The following is a 12,556-nucleotide window of genomic DNA, read 5'->3' on the forward strand; positions in this document are numbered from 1 at the left end:
ACCATAATCTTTAATCGCCTCATTATATTTACACCTGAGATATTTTAACAAGTTTTGGAATCAGAAATCAAGGTTAATGGTTTTACAACTATTGTTCATATTTGGTCACACAAAAAATGCTTGCAATTTCGCAACGTTATCATTTACGATATCACAATTTGAAATGGTCCAGATTCTAACAACAATCATGGAAGTTGACACATGATTTGCCCTCATGGGCCACATAAAACTATGTGGCGGGCCAGGTCTGGCTCACGGGCGTTAAGTTTCACTCTTGTGCTCTATGGCCACAGACGAATATATTCGTTTGAGTAGGTTTTTCAATGGATATGTATGGAAGAGAGTGTCACCCAACTTGGCTACGAAATTCAGCTTTGTTAACAACTGGAATGACATACAGATTCCTGTACCTGGCAGCATTGCATGACCCTTGGATTTGAAATTTTCTGGTTTTGAGTACAAGATGTCATGGTCCTGCCGGTCCACCCCTGGCTGTGCGGGTTCCCGCGCGGCCACACTGATTGGGAGGCACACACCTGCGCCTCATACTGGCTGATTGGCCCCGATGTATATAGGACCCTGGGGACGACTGGTCCGGCGCCAGATCGTCGCAACCGATGCCTCGTTCCTGCACTCGCGTATCTCTGATCGTGAACCCGTGTGTACCGACCCCGTAAGCCTGACTCCTTTGAAACTCCTGCCTTCTTTGATCGATCTCCCGTATACCGACTCCTGCCTGCCCGCGGACCTGCTTTCTACGCCCGACGTCCTGACTACCGCTGCTGCACCTGACTGCCTGCTTGATCCCCGACCTTTGAACAATAAACGTTTTTCCTGAATTACCTCTGCGTCTCCCGAGTCCTGCATTTGGGTCCTCCCTCCGTATCGATGGGTCGTGATAAGATACATCATAATACAAGACAGATAAGGTGGCAAATCTTGCCTTGTAACATCCGTTATGCATACATGCAAATGAGTCACTTTTTGGCAAAATTTATTTTGAAATCAAAATGGGCCATGTACATGAATCGTACGAATCCGATTTTTTTCATTTATTTTATTTTTTTTCCCCTCCCTGTGGCAGTGGGGTCATCACTGTCGTCACAGGGTGTTTGTACTCTTTGAACACTGGCAGTTACTGTAGATCCATTGCGCACATCCACCATTCACACACAGATGTAATTGTGAATATTACTCCGCGTTGGACTCAGGGGAGCGGATTGGCATGAGGTCCCGCTTGTCGCAGGAGCTGACAAAACTAGAAAAAGCACTTCTGTTGCTTCTGCTGTTAGAAGTAAGAGGACTTTTACTCTTTTACACTGATCTAAATGTCACTCGGTACTTATCAATTATTGCTTATTTATCCTCTATTTCGTGCATGATATGACTTTCACTTCTGCATCGGGCGCTGTTTGCTCCGTTTACATTTTTGCTCATCAGAGTAGCCTGTGTACTATTTGTTACACTGGTCTTTTCTATTTTTTGCTAAGGTGCTGTGGCTTGTGGGCTTGGTTCCACTTCCAGTGGAACCATGAAGCACACGTAACATCGGTCAAAAGAGCTGACCGGCTAGTACATTTAGTTTTAATTACGAAACAGACCTGCAATTATCTAATTAGTTCATGGATGTGATTGTTTTTAATTTTTGTCACAGAAACCCCCAAAATTCTGAGCGTCGTATTTGCGGTTTTGCTTGACAAAAAGCTGTTTTTCTCGCCATTTTGGTCAGAAAACACCGTTTTCGGTTAAACTAGCCCATGTTCAAAGAGCGACAAACGACTTTTTTTCTGGTGAAAGAACATTGCCTAATCTTGTAGTAGGTTCACTGTTTGTATTGTCATACAATATAATGTCCTATAAGTTTGAAAGATCCATCAAAATGCTATATAATAGCACTGTGAGGTTGCTCTGCTTTGAACATTGCTCGCAGTGACTGTGTGAAGTTGCTTTTTTCATGTTTTGGGTATAGCTCATAAATTGGATTTTGACATGGTTCTTCCTAGTACTTACTCTTTGGTCATAAATTGGTTCTTTACTTTTTGGTTCTTAATTTTTCTTCACTTAATGCTTTTATGTGGGCGGCACGGTGGCTCAGTTGGTAAAGCGTTGGCCTCACAGTTCTGAGGTCCTGCGTTCAATCCCAGACCCACCTGTGTGGAGTTTGCATGTTCTCCTTGTGCCTCCGTGGGTTTTTTTACAGGCACTCTGGGTTCCTTCCACATTCCATAAACATGCAACATTAATTGGACACTCTAAATTACCCCTAGGTGTGATTGTGAGTGCGTCTGTTTGTCTCAATGTGCCCTGTGATGGACTGGCAACCAGTTCAGGGTGTACCCCACCTCCTGCTCGTTGACAGCTGGGATAGGGTCCAGTACTCCCCGCAACCCTTGTGAGGATTAGCGGAGAATAAAATGGATGGATGAATTCTTTTATGTGGTTCATGACTGGATTGTTTACATACTCCTTGAGATTCCTTGTGACCAGGATTTAGGTATATGTTATTAACATTGTTGACTTGGTTTTTGACAGTGTTGCCGCAGCTACTTTGAAAAAGTACATTTATTTTACTGAGTACTTGAGCTTAAAAGTAAGTTACTTTACTGATTACTTGATTTTAAATGTATCCAAGTTAGAAAAAAGTAACTTTTTGGTTACATGCAGCAATTGCCAAGTGGCAGGAATATCACTTAGCCACAGAAGAAAAAAGTATTAGCTTAACCCTACAAATATTAGTGTAGTGGAAGCCACATTAAACCAGCAACGTATTGCAGACTTGACATGTCCACACAGTACAGTAAGTATACAAACATAAACAAGCACACCATTCTCAGTACATTTGTCTAAATACTCTTAACTGATAGCTAGACAGATAGATAGATGCTGTATGTGGTCCACAAAGGGAACTGTGTGTGTGTGTGTGTGTGTGTGGTGTGTGTGTCAACATGCAACGAAACGACACTCACACTTTTACTACGTCATGTTTGCCTTGCAAGTTGAAGTTGAAAATTCTTGTAAATATTATTTAAGTAGTGTAAATACTTCAGTGAGTCATTTCTTATCCTCCACGAACGATTTATGAGCACGCACTATGAGTTAACCCACAATGTATTGCGCATTTAACATGCCAGTATAACTATTTGTAGTGTAAATAAAAAAGTATCGATTACACTTTTTCCAAGGACAATAAAAATAGTGTCTCACCATTGAAATAGTGCATTTCTTTGGACTTTTATGGTACTGCATCTTTACTGTGCGCTTCCCAATTGCTCTCTTAATTTTTTGGAGTGGAAAAAAGTGCGGTCTCAGTTAAGTGCTTCTAAACAGGTGAACTAATATTTGTTTAAATCACCAGCTAGAAATTAATACTTTGTGAGATTGCATTGATGATGCAATTGTCCTTTTTTGGGGGTTGAAGAAGTTGTGTGTTGAGTGTGTTTTGTTTTTGTGATCTGTCAGTGAACAGTCTGCAGAGTCCCTACAAAAAGCTGAAAGAAGCTTTGTCATCTGTGGAAACCTTTGAAAGACATTACTTGGTAAGGTTGACCAATGCAGCTGCTCGACCTCAGCAACTGGACATTCGCTCAACTTCCTTCCTTCCTTCCTTCCGTCCGTCCTTCCTTCCTTCCTTCGTTCCTCCCTTCCTCCCCTCCTCCACCAATGCACCTGTCCAATCAGGAACTGTGTCAGGCAGCCATGGAGATGTACCGGGCCATTGGGAGACTGCGCTCGGCCCGACTACTCGGAAAAAGTCTGGCAGAATTTTATATGTAAGCAGAATCGTCATGACAAGAGGCGAAGAATGAGGATGCTGTGCTTTTATATCTGTCCATGTCTACATGTGTGTTTGTCTCTCTATTTTGTGCATGCCCATGTGCATCTCTGTTTTCTATATTTGTCCCTTTGTGTGTTTTGAGATTGTCCGTTTGTGTGTTTGTCCTTGTTTTTGTGTTTCTGTTTTTTTTTTTTTTTTGGTTTGTTTGTTGTTTTTTTTGCACGTGTCCATGTTTATTTCTTTGTGAGGGTGTATGTTTATATCTGTTTACATATATCTATGTGTTTATGTGCATCTTTCTCTGTCACTATTTGTATTCGCGTGTTCATGCATATTAATGTCTGTGTGCCTTTGTGTATGTTTCTGTTCCAGGAGCAAAGGTGAACCAGAGCAAGCTGAAGTGTTCCTTGCAGAGGCTTTGGGTTCATACGTTAACGAGGGCTGGAGTTTTCCAGTCACGCACACCAGGAAACAGATTGCCGAGTGTCAGAAACTGCTAGGAAGAAGTGTTGAGTATCCTCTTCTTGTTGCATTGACCCCACCTTCCTGCTGATCAGCATCACAGCTACTGTAGCTGCCTTTGTGGAAATTAGCCAGAGAATCTTTGTTTTGAGGTTCTCAATGGCAATGTTTGTGGGGTGTATTTGATGGTCACGCCGTAGAAGAATACATGCACAGTTACCACCATACTTAAGTGTTTGTCATATTGTTTTATCTTTATGGCCGTCCGGTGTTTTCCATACAAATATTATGAATAGTGTAGGTTAATGGTAGACTATGACTATGACTATGTACCACTACGACTTGTGTACAAATTTGCCATATGAGAGGACCTCCATCATATAATGCATCTTGGGTCAGATTTGCCTTTTCTTTGTAATTTAACATTATTTTCTTTGGTGTGTGTCAGAATTGTTATTACTTAGAGCTTAATAGTCCACGTATTTCTATTTAGTACCCCGATGGACCATACCCATTGAACTTATACGGTAAGGTACTTTCCTCAGAAATTAGCGCCAAGGTGAAAGTGACATTCTTGTCTAGGGTATTTTTTTTTTTGGGTACATTTGGTAACTTGGGACTCCATCTCTTACTAGGACCTCTATCTTTTTGCAAAATCAGTACTACACAAAAGGAAATAGAACACTCATGTAACTGTGACACATACATCATCAACAATTTAAACAATTTAACATTTGTCTTTATCTGGCAAAACCAATTAAATGAAATGCATCATCCATCCATCCATTTTCTTAGACGCTTATCCTCACGAGGGTCACGGGGAGTGCTAGAGCCTATCCCAGCTGTCAACGGGCAGGAGGCGTGGTACACCCTAAACTGGTTGCCAGCCAATCGCAGGGCACATAGAGACAGACAACAGCCGCACTCACAATCAGAACTAGGGGAAATTTAGAGTGTCCAATTAATGTTGCATGTTTTTGGGAGTTGGGAGGAAACGGGAGCGCCCGGAGAAAACCCACCCAGGCACGGGGAGAGCATACAAACTCCACACAGGCGGGGCCAGGATTGAACCCGGGACCTCAGAAATGTGAGGCCAACGCTTTCCAGCTGAACCACTGTGCTGCCCATGCATCATACAGCCAAATCGAATTGTTTTGTGTGTGGATTACTACAGATATGTTTTGCTAGTCGAACTTGAATGTGAACAGGTTTTTCTCTGACAAACCAATCAGATGACTGAAAAAAAATAGTCATCGAGGGCCAGTGCTCTGTCACAGTGAGGATGTATTTGAAATGCGTTTAAGGAACAGTACCATTGCTAATCTAGTTTACATTCCGTGGGCCAACACTACTGGTTGTGAGCAGATTAGACTGACATGGTAACACATAGAGGGGGATTTGACAAATAATATCAATACACGAACTGGAAGCAGCCCAACCAAGAGAATTGCTTGTGGAGAACAGCTGATATCTCACTTTGAGATGGACTCAAGTTACTGAGGCCCCGGTACCAATGCGTTTCCTTAACCACTGTCCCTCGGCAGCACCCTGCAGACAAGCGCCTTGCTGGCGGGCGACTCTAACCTCACAACGGAGGAGAGGACACGATTCTGCCGTGACGTCCTCAACTTTGCCGTCAAGCCCGCAGATCAGGGTAAACGACACCTACATTTTTAGCGACCTTCGGCCGGTCTTGACACCTTCTCTCTCCTCCGCAGGAGTGACGACCTCGACCAAGGCCACGCTGGACATGGCCGTCTTCGCTCGGCTCAAGCGGCTTCAGTTCCAACCGGACGGCCCCTGCGTGCACTCAGGCGCTACCTTGCAGGTACAATTTCAATTTTTGTTACGAGACACAATGACATTACTCGCTACTTTAATTTACATGATATTACTCTACGTGACATTTACTACATGACATTGCAACACCCAACACACATTACTCTCAGCATTATTGTACATTGCATACCATATCACATGGCCTTTTAGATAGGGATGGGAATTGATAAGATGAATCAAATTCGATTTTTGATACTGCTTTATAATTCCATTCGTTAATTCTCTTACACAATTGCAAATTTGTAGTTTGGGGGGAAAAACCATCCTGGGACATTGAATAGACTTTGAAAAAATTATAATTAAATTAAATTTAAAAAGCTCCCTCTGGATATTACACCCAGCCTTCTCACAATCATTAAAACATAAGCAAAGAAAAACAACTGTGCCACTGTGTGGCTGCATTGTAAACGCGCTCTCAACATGTTGTGTGTCCTGCAGTGTCACATGTTCTTCTGCCCTCCATGAGTATACGTTAACCCAGGGGTCCCCAACCTCTTTTGCGCCACTGGTATGGTGTGGGGCTTTTGTCATGGACTGGATTGGGGCTTTTGTCATGGACTGGATGTTAAGTGCAGGAAAAATGTAGCTCACCATATATGCTGAATCAGCGGGAGGCTTGAGCTTTGTTTCGTTGCGATGAGGCGGTCCCATCTATGTGTGATGGGAGAGAGTGAGACGCGTAATGTCTCCAAACCATCTAACTTTGGCTGTCCCTCTAATGAGCTCATTCTAACCCTATCCAACCTCCTCACTCTTAGAGAGAACCTCAATATCTTCATTTCTACCACCTCCAGTTTTGCTTCCTTTTGTCTCTTCAGTGCCAACGTCCGTCTCTAATACGTACATCATGGCTGTCCTCCCCACTGTTTTATAAACTTTGATCTTCATCCAAGCAGAGACTCTTCTGTCACATAATACACCAGACACCTTCCGCCAGCTGTCCTAGAGAGCTTTAGATGCAGTTATTTTATCTGCCAACTTAAGTACAGTTGTCGTTTTTCCCTAAAGTGACAGATTGAGTTCATCGAGCAGATTAAATAAACCTCACAGGTCGGCGAGTTTGATGACCAATTGTCCTGAAATGAGCTGCCAGTGGCAAGTTCTTTTTGGAGAGAAATTTCTGCAGCAGCTCTCATAACTCAAACAATCTGGCCAGTTATATCCCTCTGGATAGCCATCTTCTGTGTGTAAAAGAAGGCTTTTGTGCACAGCATCCATCTCCACACAAAGCTGTTCGAATACACTGCAGTTGAGCGAATGTGCTTTGAAGTTTATAACTTTAACAACATCATTAAATATGTACTACTAACTAGCAATTCACGGTGAATGGCACAATGTGTGGAATCACATTCAGGTGGAACGTCCTTAATATGAGTAGTTAAACCAGACAGCTGTCCTGTCATAGACGCAGCACAGGTCTCCTGCTGGTTTACCTGACTCCGCCCCCCTCAGGCTCTTAAAGGGGTACACTCATAATCACAAACACCACCAATGCTTTAGTTCGGGACACAGTCTGGGCAACGTAGAGCAAAGACAGACATGCCGCTTGTGTATACTCTTGATAATAAACGTAAAAGTAAAAAAATAATAGTAATAAGTGCTGTTGCTTTAATGAATCTCAGGGTAAGTGAATATAATAGAAGAAAAAGCGGTGAAACTGAATGAGATTCTCTTTTTTTTTTGTAAAAAAAGGTCTGGTCTGAAGCCAAAGTACAGGATGAGATGGTGTATAATGTTAAAATTCCACCTTGGCACAGCCTGATCGAGGATGAAAGCACAGACAATACAGTGCACAAAAAGCTAATTCTGTATTTTAAATATAGGAGGCAACATAACATTAACCATAAAACTGTTTGGGAGCATAATTCAGCTTTCACCATGCATTGCTGAAGATATGCTTCAAGCAATAATTCAGTTTTTCACCAAGAAAAACAGACAGGGATATCATTGTTGGTTAAAAAAATAGAGACAAAGTTGGAAGCGACCTTTCAAATTTATAGTTCAAAGTTGGCTTGGTTTGATTAGCAATGTATTTTTTTGTTTGTTGACATTTTCATTGTAGGTTTACAAAAACACAAAATGGTTCTTAAAAATATTCTGATGGAAATGTAAATGCTGTAATGTGAATATTTAATAAGCCATGGAGCTTCAATGGATGACACTGATCTGACCACAGTGCATACGTCTGTTGCTCACAGTGGTCAAAGGGAGTCCTCATGGGCTGAGTGTGTTTGCTCGGACACGAGGTGAGAGTTCAGAAGCAATTACTTGTAAAAATGTCTACTATTTACTGATAACGAAACATGACGTTAATAATTGTTGTCAAATTCATGTGTTTCAATCATTTACAAAAACAAGAATTAAAACATTTTTGAATGGATACGATATAAACGCTATGAAAGCACGCTTGCATGCCATGATCCAAATCTGAATTAAATTTCGTTTCACTTCTAGTAGTTTACTTAGTTGAATTTGTATTTGTAATTTTTTGGGATAAAGGTATGCACCTAAATAATGAACGATCATATTGTCTACATTTTGAAAACAATAGCATTTATTTATAAATGTACTACATATATTTCATAATACAATTTATAAAGCTTGCACGTTAAAATTCTTCAGTGATGAAAGTCCTCCGGATTTTCTCGGAATTCCGGATTTTTAAATTTTCATGAAAAATACTCTGGAAAATTGAGGAAAAATTGCCTAAAATTAATCCGGATATTAGTTGACAACATTGAACAAACATGCGTTTGAGTTCGTTGTTCCGCTTTCACGAGCGTAGCCATGTTGAGGCACTAACACAAGTAACAGTAACGCCCCTCCCCTCGAATTCTCTCAATATGTCGTTATTTTGTGTGGTCTTGACGTTAATTTACGCGTTTATTTCATAAACGTTGTGAACTAAACGAGCATGCTCCAAAACAACCGTTATTCACCCGGAAACAGGAAATGCAAGTTAACCGTACGAAGCATGTACGAAAGCGCATGTTCACAACTGCTTCACGTAATGCGAGGGCATTTACGTCGAAAGTCATCAACATCATGAGGCATGTCAAAGGAAATTCAGTTACACCAGGGGTGCGCAGTGCGACGGCGTTTAAAAAAAAAAAAAAAAAACAACATTAGACATCATTCACCTCGTCGCTTGATTCAGGTGTGGCCAATACGTCGAGCACATGCACATAAAGGGGCGTCCAAGCAATCTGGCCTCCTATTTACGGCAGTCCCGTGGTGTCTGCCTCCCCCCACAACAACAATACGTCATGATTGCCGACACGATTGTTTGTTCCAATGTATCGCGAGCTTGTTGCCACTAACGCCGGTTTATGTTGAAGTAAACTTTCAGCATCTTGAAAACATTGCAAGTATAGACCGTGTTTATTCCTTGACAGGCCAGTGCATTTAACTTTTATTCAGATCAAGTTTGTCAAATCACGAATTTTTATTGATGAAAAATTTTACATTTTTATATCATGTTCTACTAATATCAGTTGAAATTGGAAATGATCATTTCTGCGTTTTAGTATTCTATTGTAGTTATGTATTTGATTTCATTTTTAATTTAGTTATGTTATATTAATCCAGTAAGTTATTTTACGGCCATCCCTAATCACACCCGCAACTTTATCTGTGAGCATGACTGACCACACCCGTACATTTTTCAAGTGTGTGTGTGTGTGTGTGTGTGTGGTGTGTGTGTGTGTATATATATATATATAAAAGGCAACTGATTATACTATTAGTATTACTAGATCTATATCTAAGATAGTGAGCAATGTGGTCGGGTATATCAGTACAAGGCGACGTAACAAGTTTGAGACTTAAACGTTAATAGTAATTACTACAGATCAACTTCTTTAACATGTTTTGCTGTACGGTGTAGAAATTCTAGGCTATATTTTCGTGTATATTCTATATCTATACTAGAGGCCCTGTAGCTCAGTGGTTAGAGCACTGGTTTGGTAAACCAGGGGTTGTGGGTTTGTATCCTACTGGGGCCTCCACTCCCTGAGAAGGGTTTCGTCAGGAAGGACATCCGGTGTAAAAATTGTGCCAAACATATATATGCGTTCATCTGAGATGACACGCTGTGGTGACCCCGAAAGGGACAAGCCGAAAAAAACTTATATTCTATATCTATATAGATAGTTTGAACGAAAACTGGTTATGACCGGTTATTTGTAACCAGTTGCGATCCCTAATGCGCACCTACAGTTGTCCAGCCATCGTCTTCAACCAGCCAGACGTCAAACTTTATGAACGTAGTTCAATACATGAAGACGGACTTGTTAAAGGCAGAGATCGTGTGGACTTTAAAAGTGATCTGCAGCCATTACAGTTACAAATCTTGTGAAAATAATTCGAAAGTGTTTGCAGTCATGTTCCCAGACAGTGACATTGCTAAAAACTACCACAGTGGGGAAAGGAAGACTTCGTACCTGGCTACATTTGGCATCGCTGCCCACTTTTCATCTCTACTGCCTCAAAGCCAAAAAAGCCAGAACAGAGACTGACATATCAACGCTTATTGAGAAGGCTGACAGCCTGTGTGAGGAGGCAGAAGAAAAGAGGAATCTGAGGTTTATCACCGAGGCCAATGCACTCAGAGGCAGAGCAAAGTACAAGAGAGCCTCTTTGGCACCTCTGCAGCAACAAATAGAGGAGGCACTGGGTAGGCTCAAGGAGCTAGAGTAGGGGTGCTGAAACAGATATCAGTAGAAGACATTTGTGTATATAGTTGCAATTGTAGTTAGAATCTGTTTTTCTGTATGCTGTTACGTGAAGACGTTGACAATGGTCATATCAATGAGAACTACCACAAGGGGCGACAAGTGATCGCTGTCACAGGTACTGAGGTACTGGAACTTTTGATGAACCAAGAACGGTTGATGGCACTATTGGGTGAGTCTTTCCTTACTCTTGATTTTCCACGATGGCCCTAAATTTTTCGTGTCGGCCCTAAATTTTTTCCGTGTCAGCCCTAAATTTTTCGTGTCAGCCCCTAAGAATGCTCCTAAAAAGCCCTTAAATTTTTTTGGTCAGACTGAGTATGAACCCTGTTTAAGCATATTTGAATGACAAATGTGATTTTGTGCCATCCAGTGATAGGGGATGGGGGGCAAGGGGGGCATGGGGTCAGGACTTGGAAATTTTACTTTCAATTTTTGTCAGAATTTTGTTAACAGATATCGCCAGAATGTACCACAGCCATCCATTTTTTCAAAGACTTCCCGGGGGGGCATCCTTCTTCTTTTGTTCTATTCTTCTACATTTTTAAAGCTTATGAAAACATGTGACTTGATGCATGCATTGTACCACACTGCTCCCAAGAGACCAAGGGAAACTTTTCTTTTAGGGGAGGTTTTAGTGTAACACCAGGAAAAAGTGTATATACTCTCATGCTGATTCCATTGCTGATGTTAGAATTACTGTGCCATGTTTTGACTGCATTCAATTCATTATTTAATTTTTTTGCACTGACAGTGTTTAGTAGGTGGTGTCCTTTTTACGAAACACAAAATTATTACTCTTGACGTCATAATGGATGATATTATGCCTCCTGTTAATACGTGAAATTTTTACACTCAGGTGGAGCTCACGCTGCACTGCCTAATGCCCATTAGTGTGCATGTGGAGGAGCTGGCCATCAGCATTCACCTGGAGGCTGAGTATGCATCCAAGGGATGCGCTCAGAGGCGCAGCGGGCTCCCTGGGATGGTGGACTTTGAGGTTGCTGTGTCTCCAGCGGGTCGTCCCTCCTTTGTGAGCACCACCCCCCCACTGGAGATGGATGAGGCACATGACCACAGCCCCTCGGACGATTCCCTCAGCTCAGTGGGTGTGGTATGCAAGAATGCTCACCTGGTCATAAGGCGCCATGACAGCGGCTCACCTCAGGACATGCCTCGGCCCATCGCCCAGAATGCCCACAGCGCCACCACCACACCTACACTTCCTGTGGTGCCGAAGGAGGGCGCGCGAATGCTCAGAGGACGCAACATCACACTGGAGCCCGGAGACAACAGTGTAATTCTCTCTGCGCCAGTAAGACAAGCACATTCACAACAGTAATGCTGCAATTTACAAACACAAATATGCATTATGTACTGTTATGTGGAGTGCAGCAGTGTTTGTATACGTCTTATTTTGTTTGTGCGGTGTTTTGTGTTGTGTTGCTGTATAGAGTGGTGCATGTGTCTTGTGTGTTGTCAGTTTTGTGTGTGGGTGCGGGTGTGTGTGTTTTGTAGAGTGATGTCTGTATGTTCGTTAGTTTTGTATGTGTGTGTTTTGTCTGCGCTGTTTTGTTTGTTGTTTGGAGTATTCTATGTCCGCTTTGTGTTGTAGGGACGCATGTAACTATTATGTTAATAATTCATCTTTTTCATTGAAACTGATAAAAAAAAGACTAAAATCACTGTCCCTTTATGTACACAGTATTTTAAATTGAGTGTGTGATTGTTCTGTTAAAATGTTCAT

General features: G+C 41.8%; 1 protein-coding gene across 4 annotated transcripts in view; it reads left to right on the top strand.

Annotated features, from left to right (window-relative positions):
* Window positions 1-12,556, top strand: part of trappc10 (trafficking protein particle complex subunit 10) — a 47,264-nt gene that overhangs the window by 20,974 nt on the left and 13,734 nt on the right. For 3 of the 4 annotated variants that reach the window (XM_061842460.1, XM_061842462.1, XM_061842463.1), the window contains 6 exons: window positions 3,460-3,536; window positions 3,679-3,770; window positions 4,148-4,288; window positions 5,782-5,891; window positions 5,956-6,065; window positions 11,669-12,124. In XM_061842460.1, coding sequence (XP_061698444.1) covers window positions 3,460-3,536; window positions 3,679-3,770; window positions 4,148-4,288; window positions 5,782-5,891; window positions 5,956-6,065; window positions 11,669-12,124 — 986 coding nt within the window. The remainder of the gene's footprint in view (window positions 1-3,459; window positions 3,537-3,678; window positions 3,771-4,147; window positions 4,289-5,781; window positions 5,892-5,955; window positions 6,066-11,668; window positions 12,125-12,556) is intronic. The other variant, XM_061842461.1, reaches the window with a different exon arrangement.

The sequence above is a fragment of the Syngnathoides biaculeatus genome, chromosome 14 (assembly GCF_019802595.1).
Source record: "Syngnathoides biaculeatus isolate LvHL_M chromosome 14, ASM1980259v1, whole genome shotgun sequence".
In the NCBI taxonomy this organism is placed as follows: Eukaryota; Metazoa; Chordata; class Actinopteri; order Syngnathiformes; family Syngnathidae; genus Syngnathoides; species Syngnathoides biaculeatus.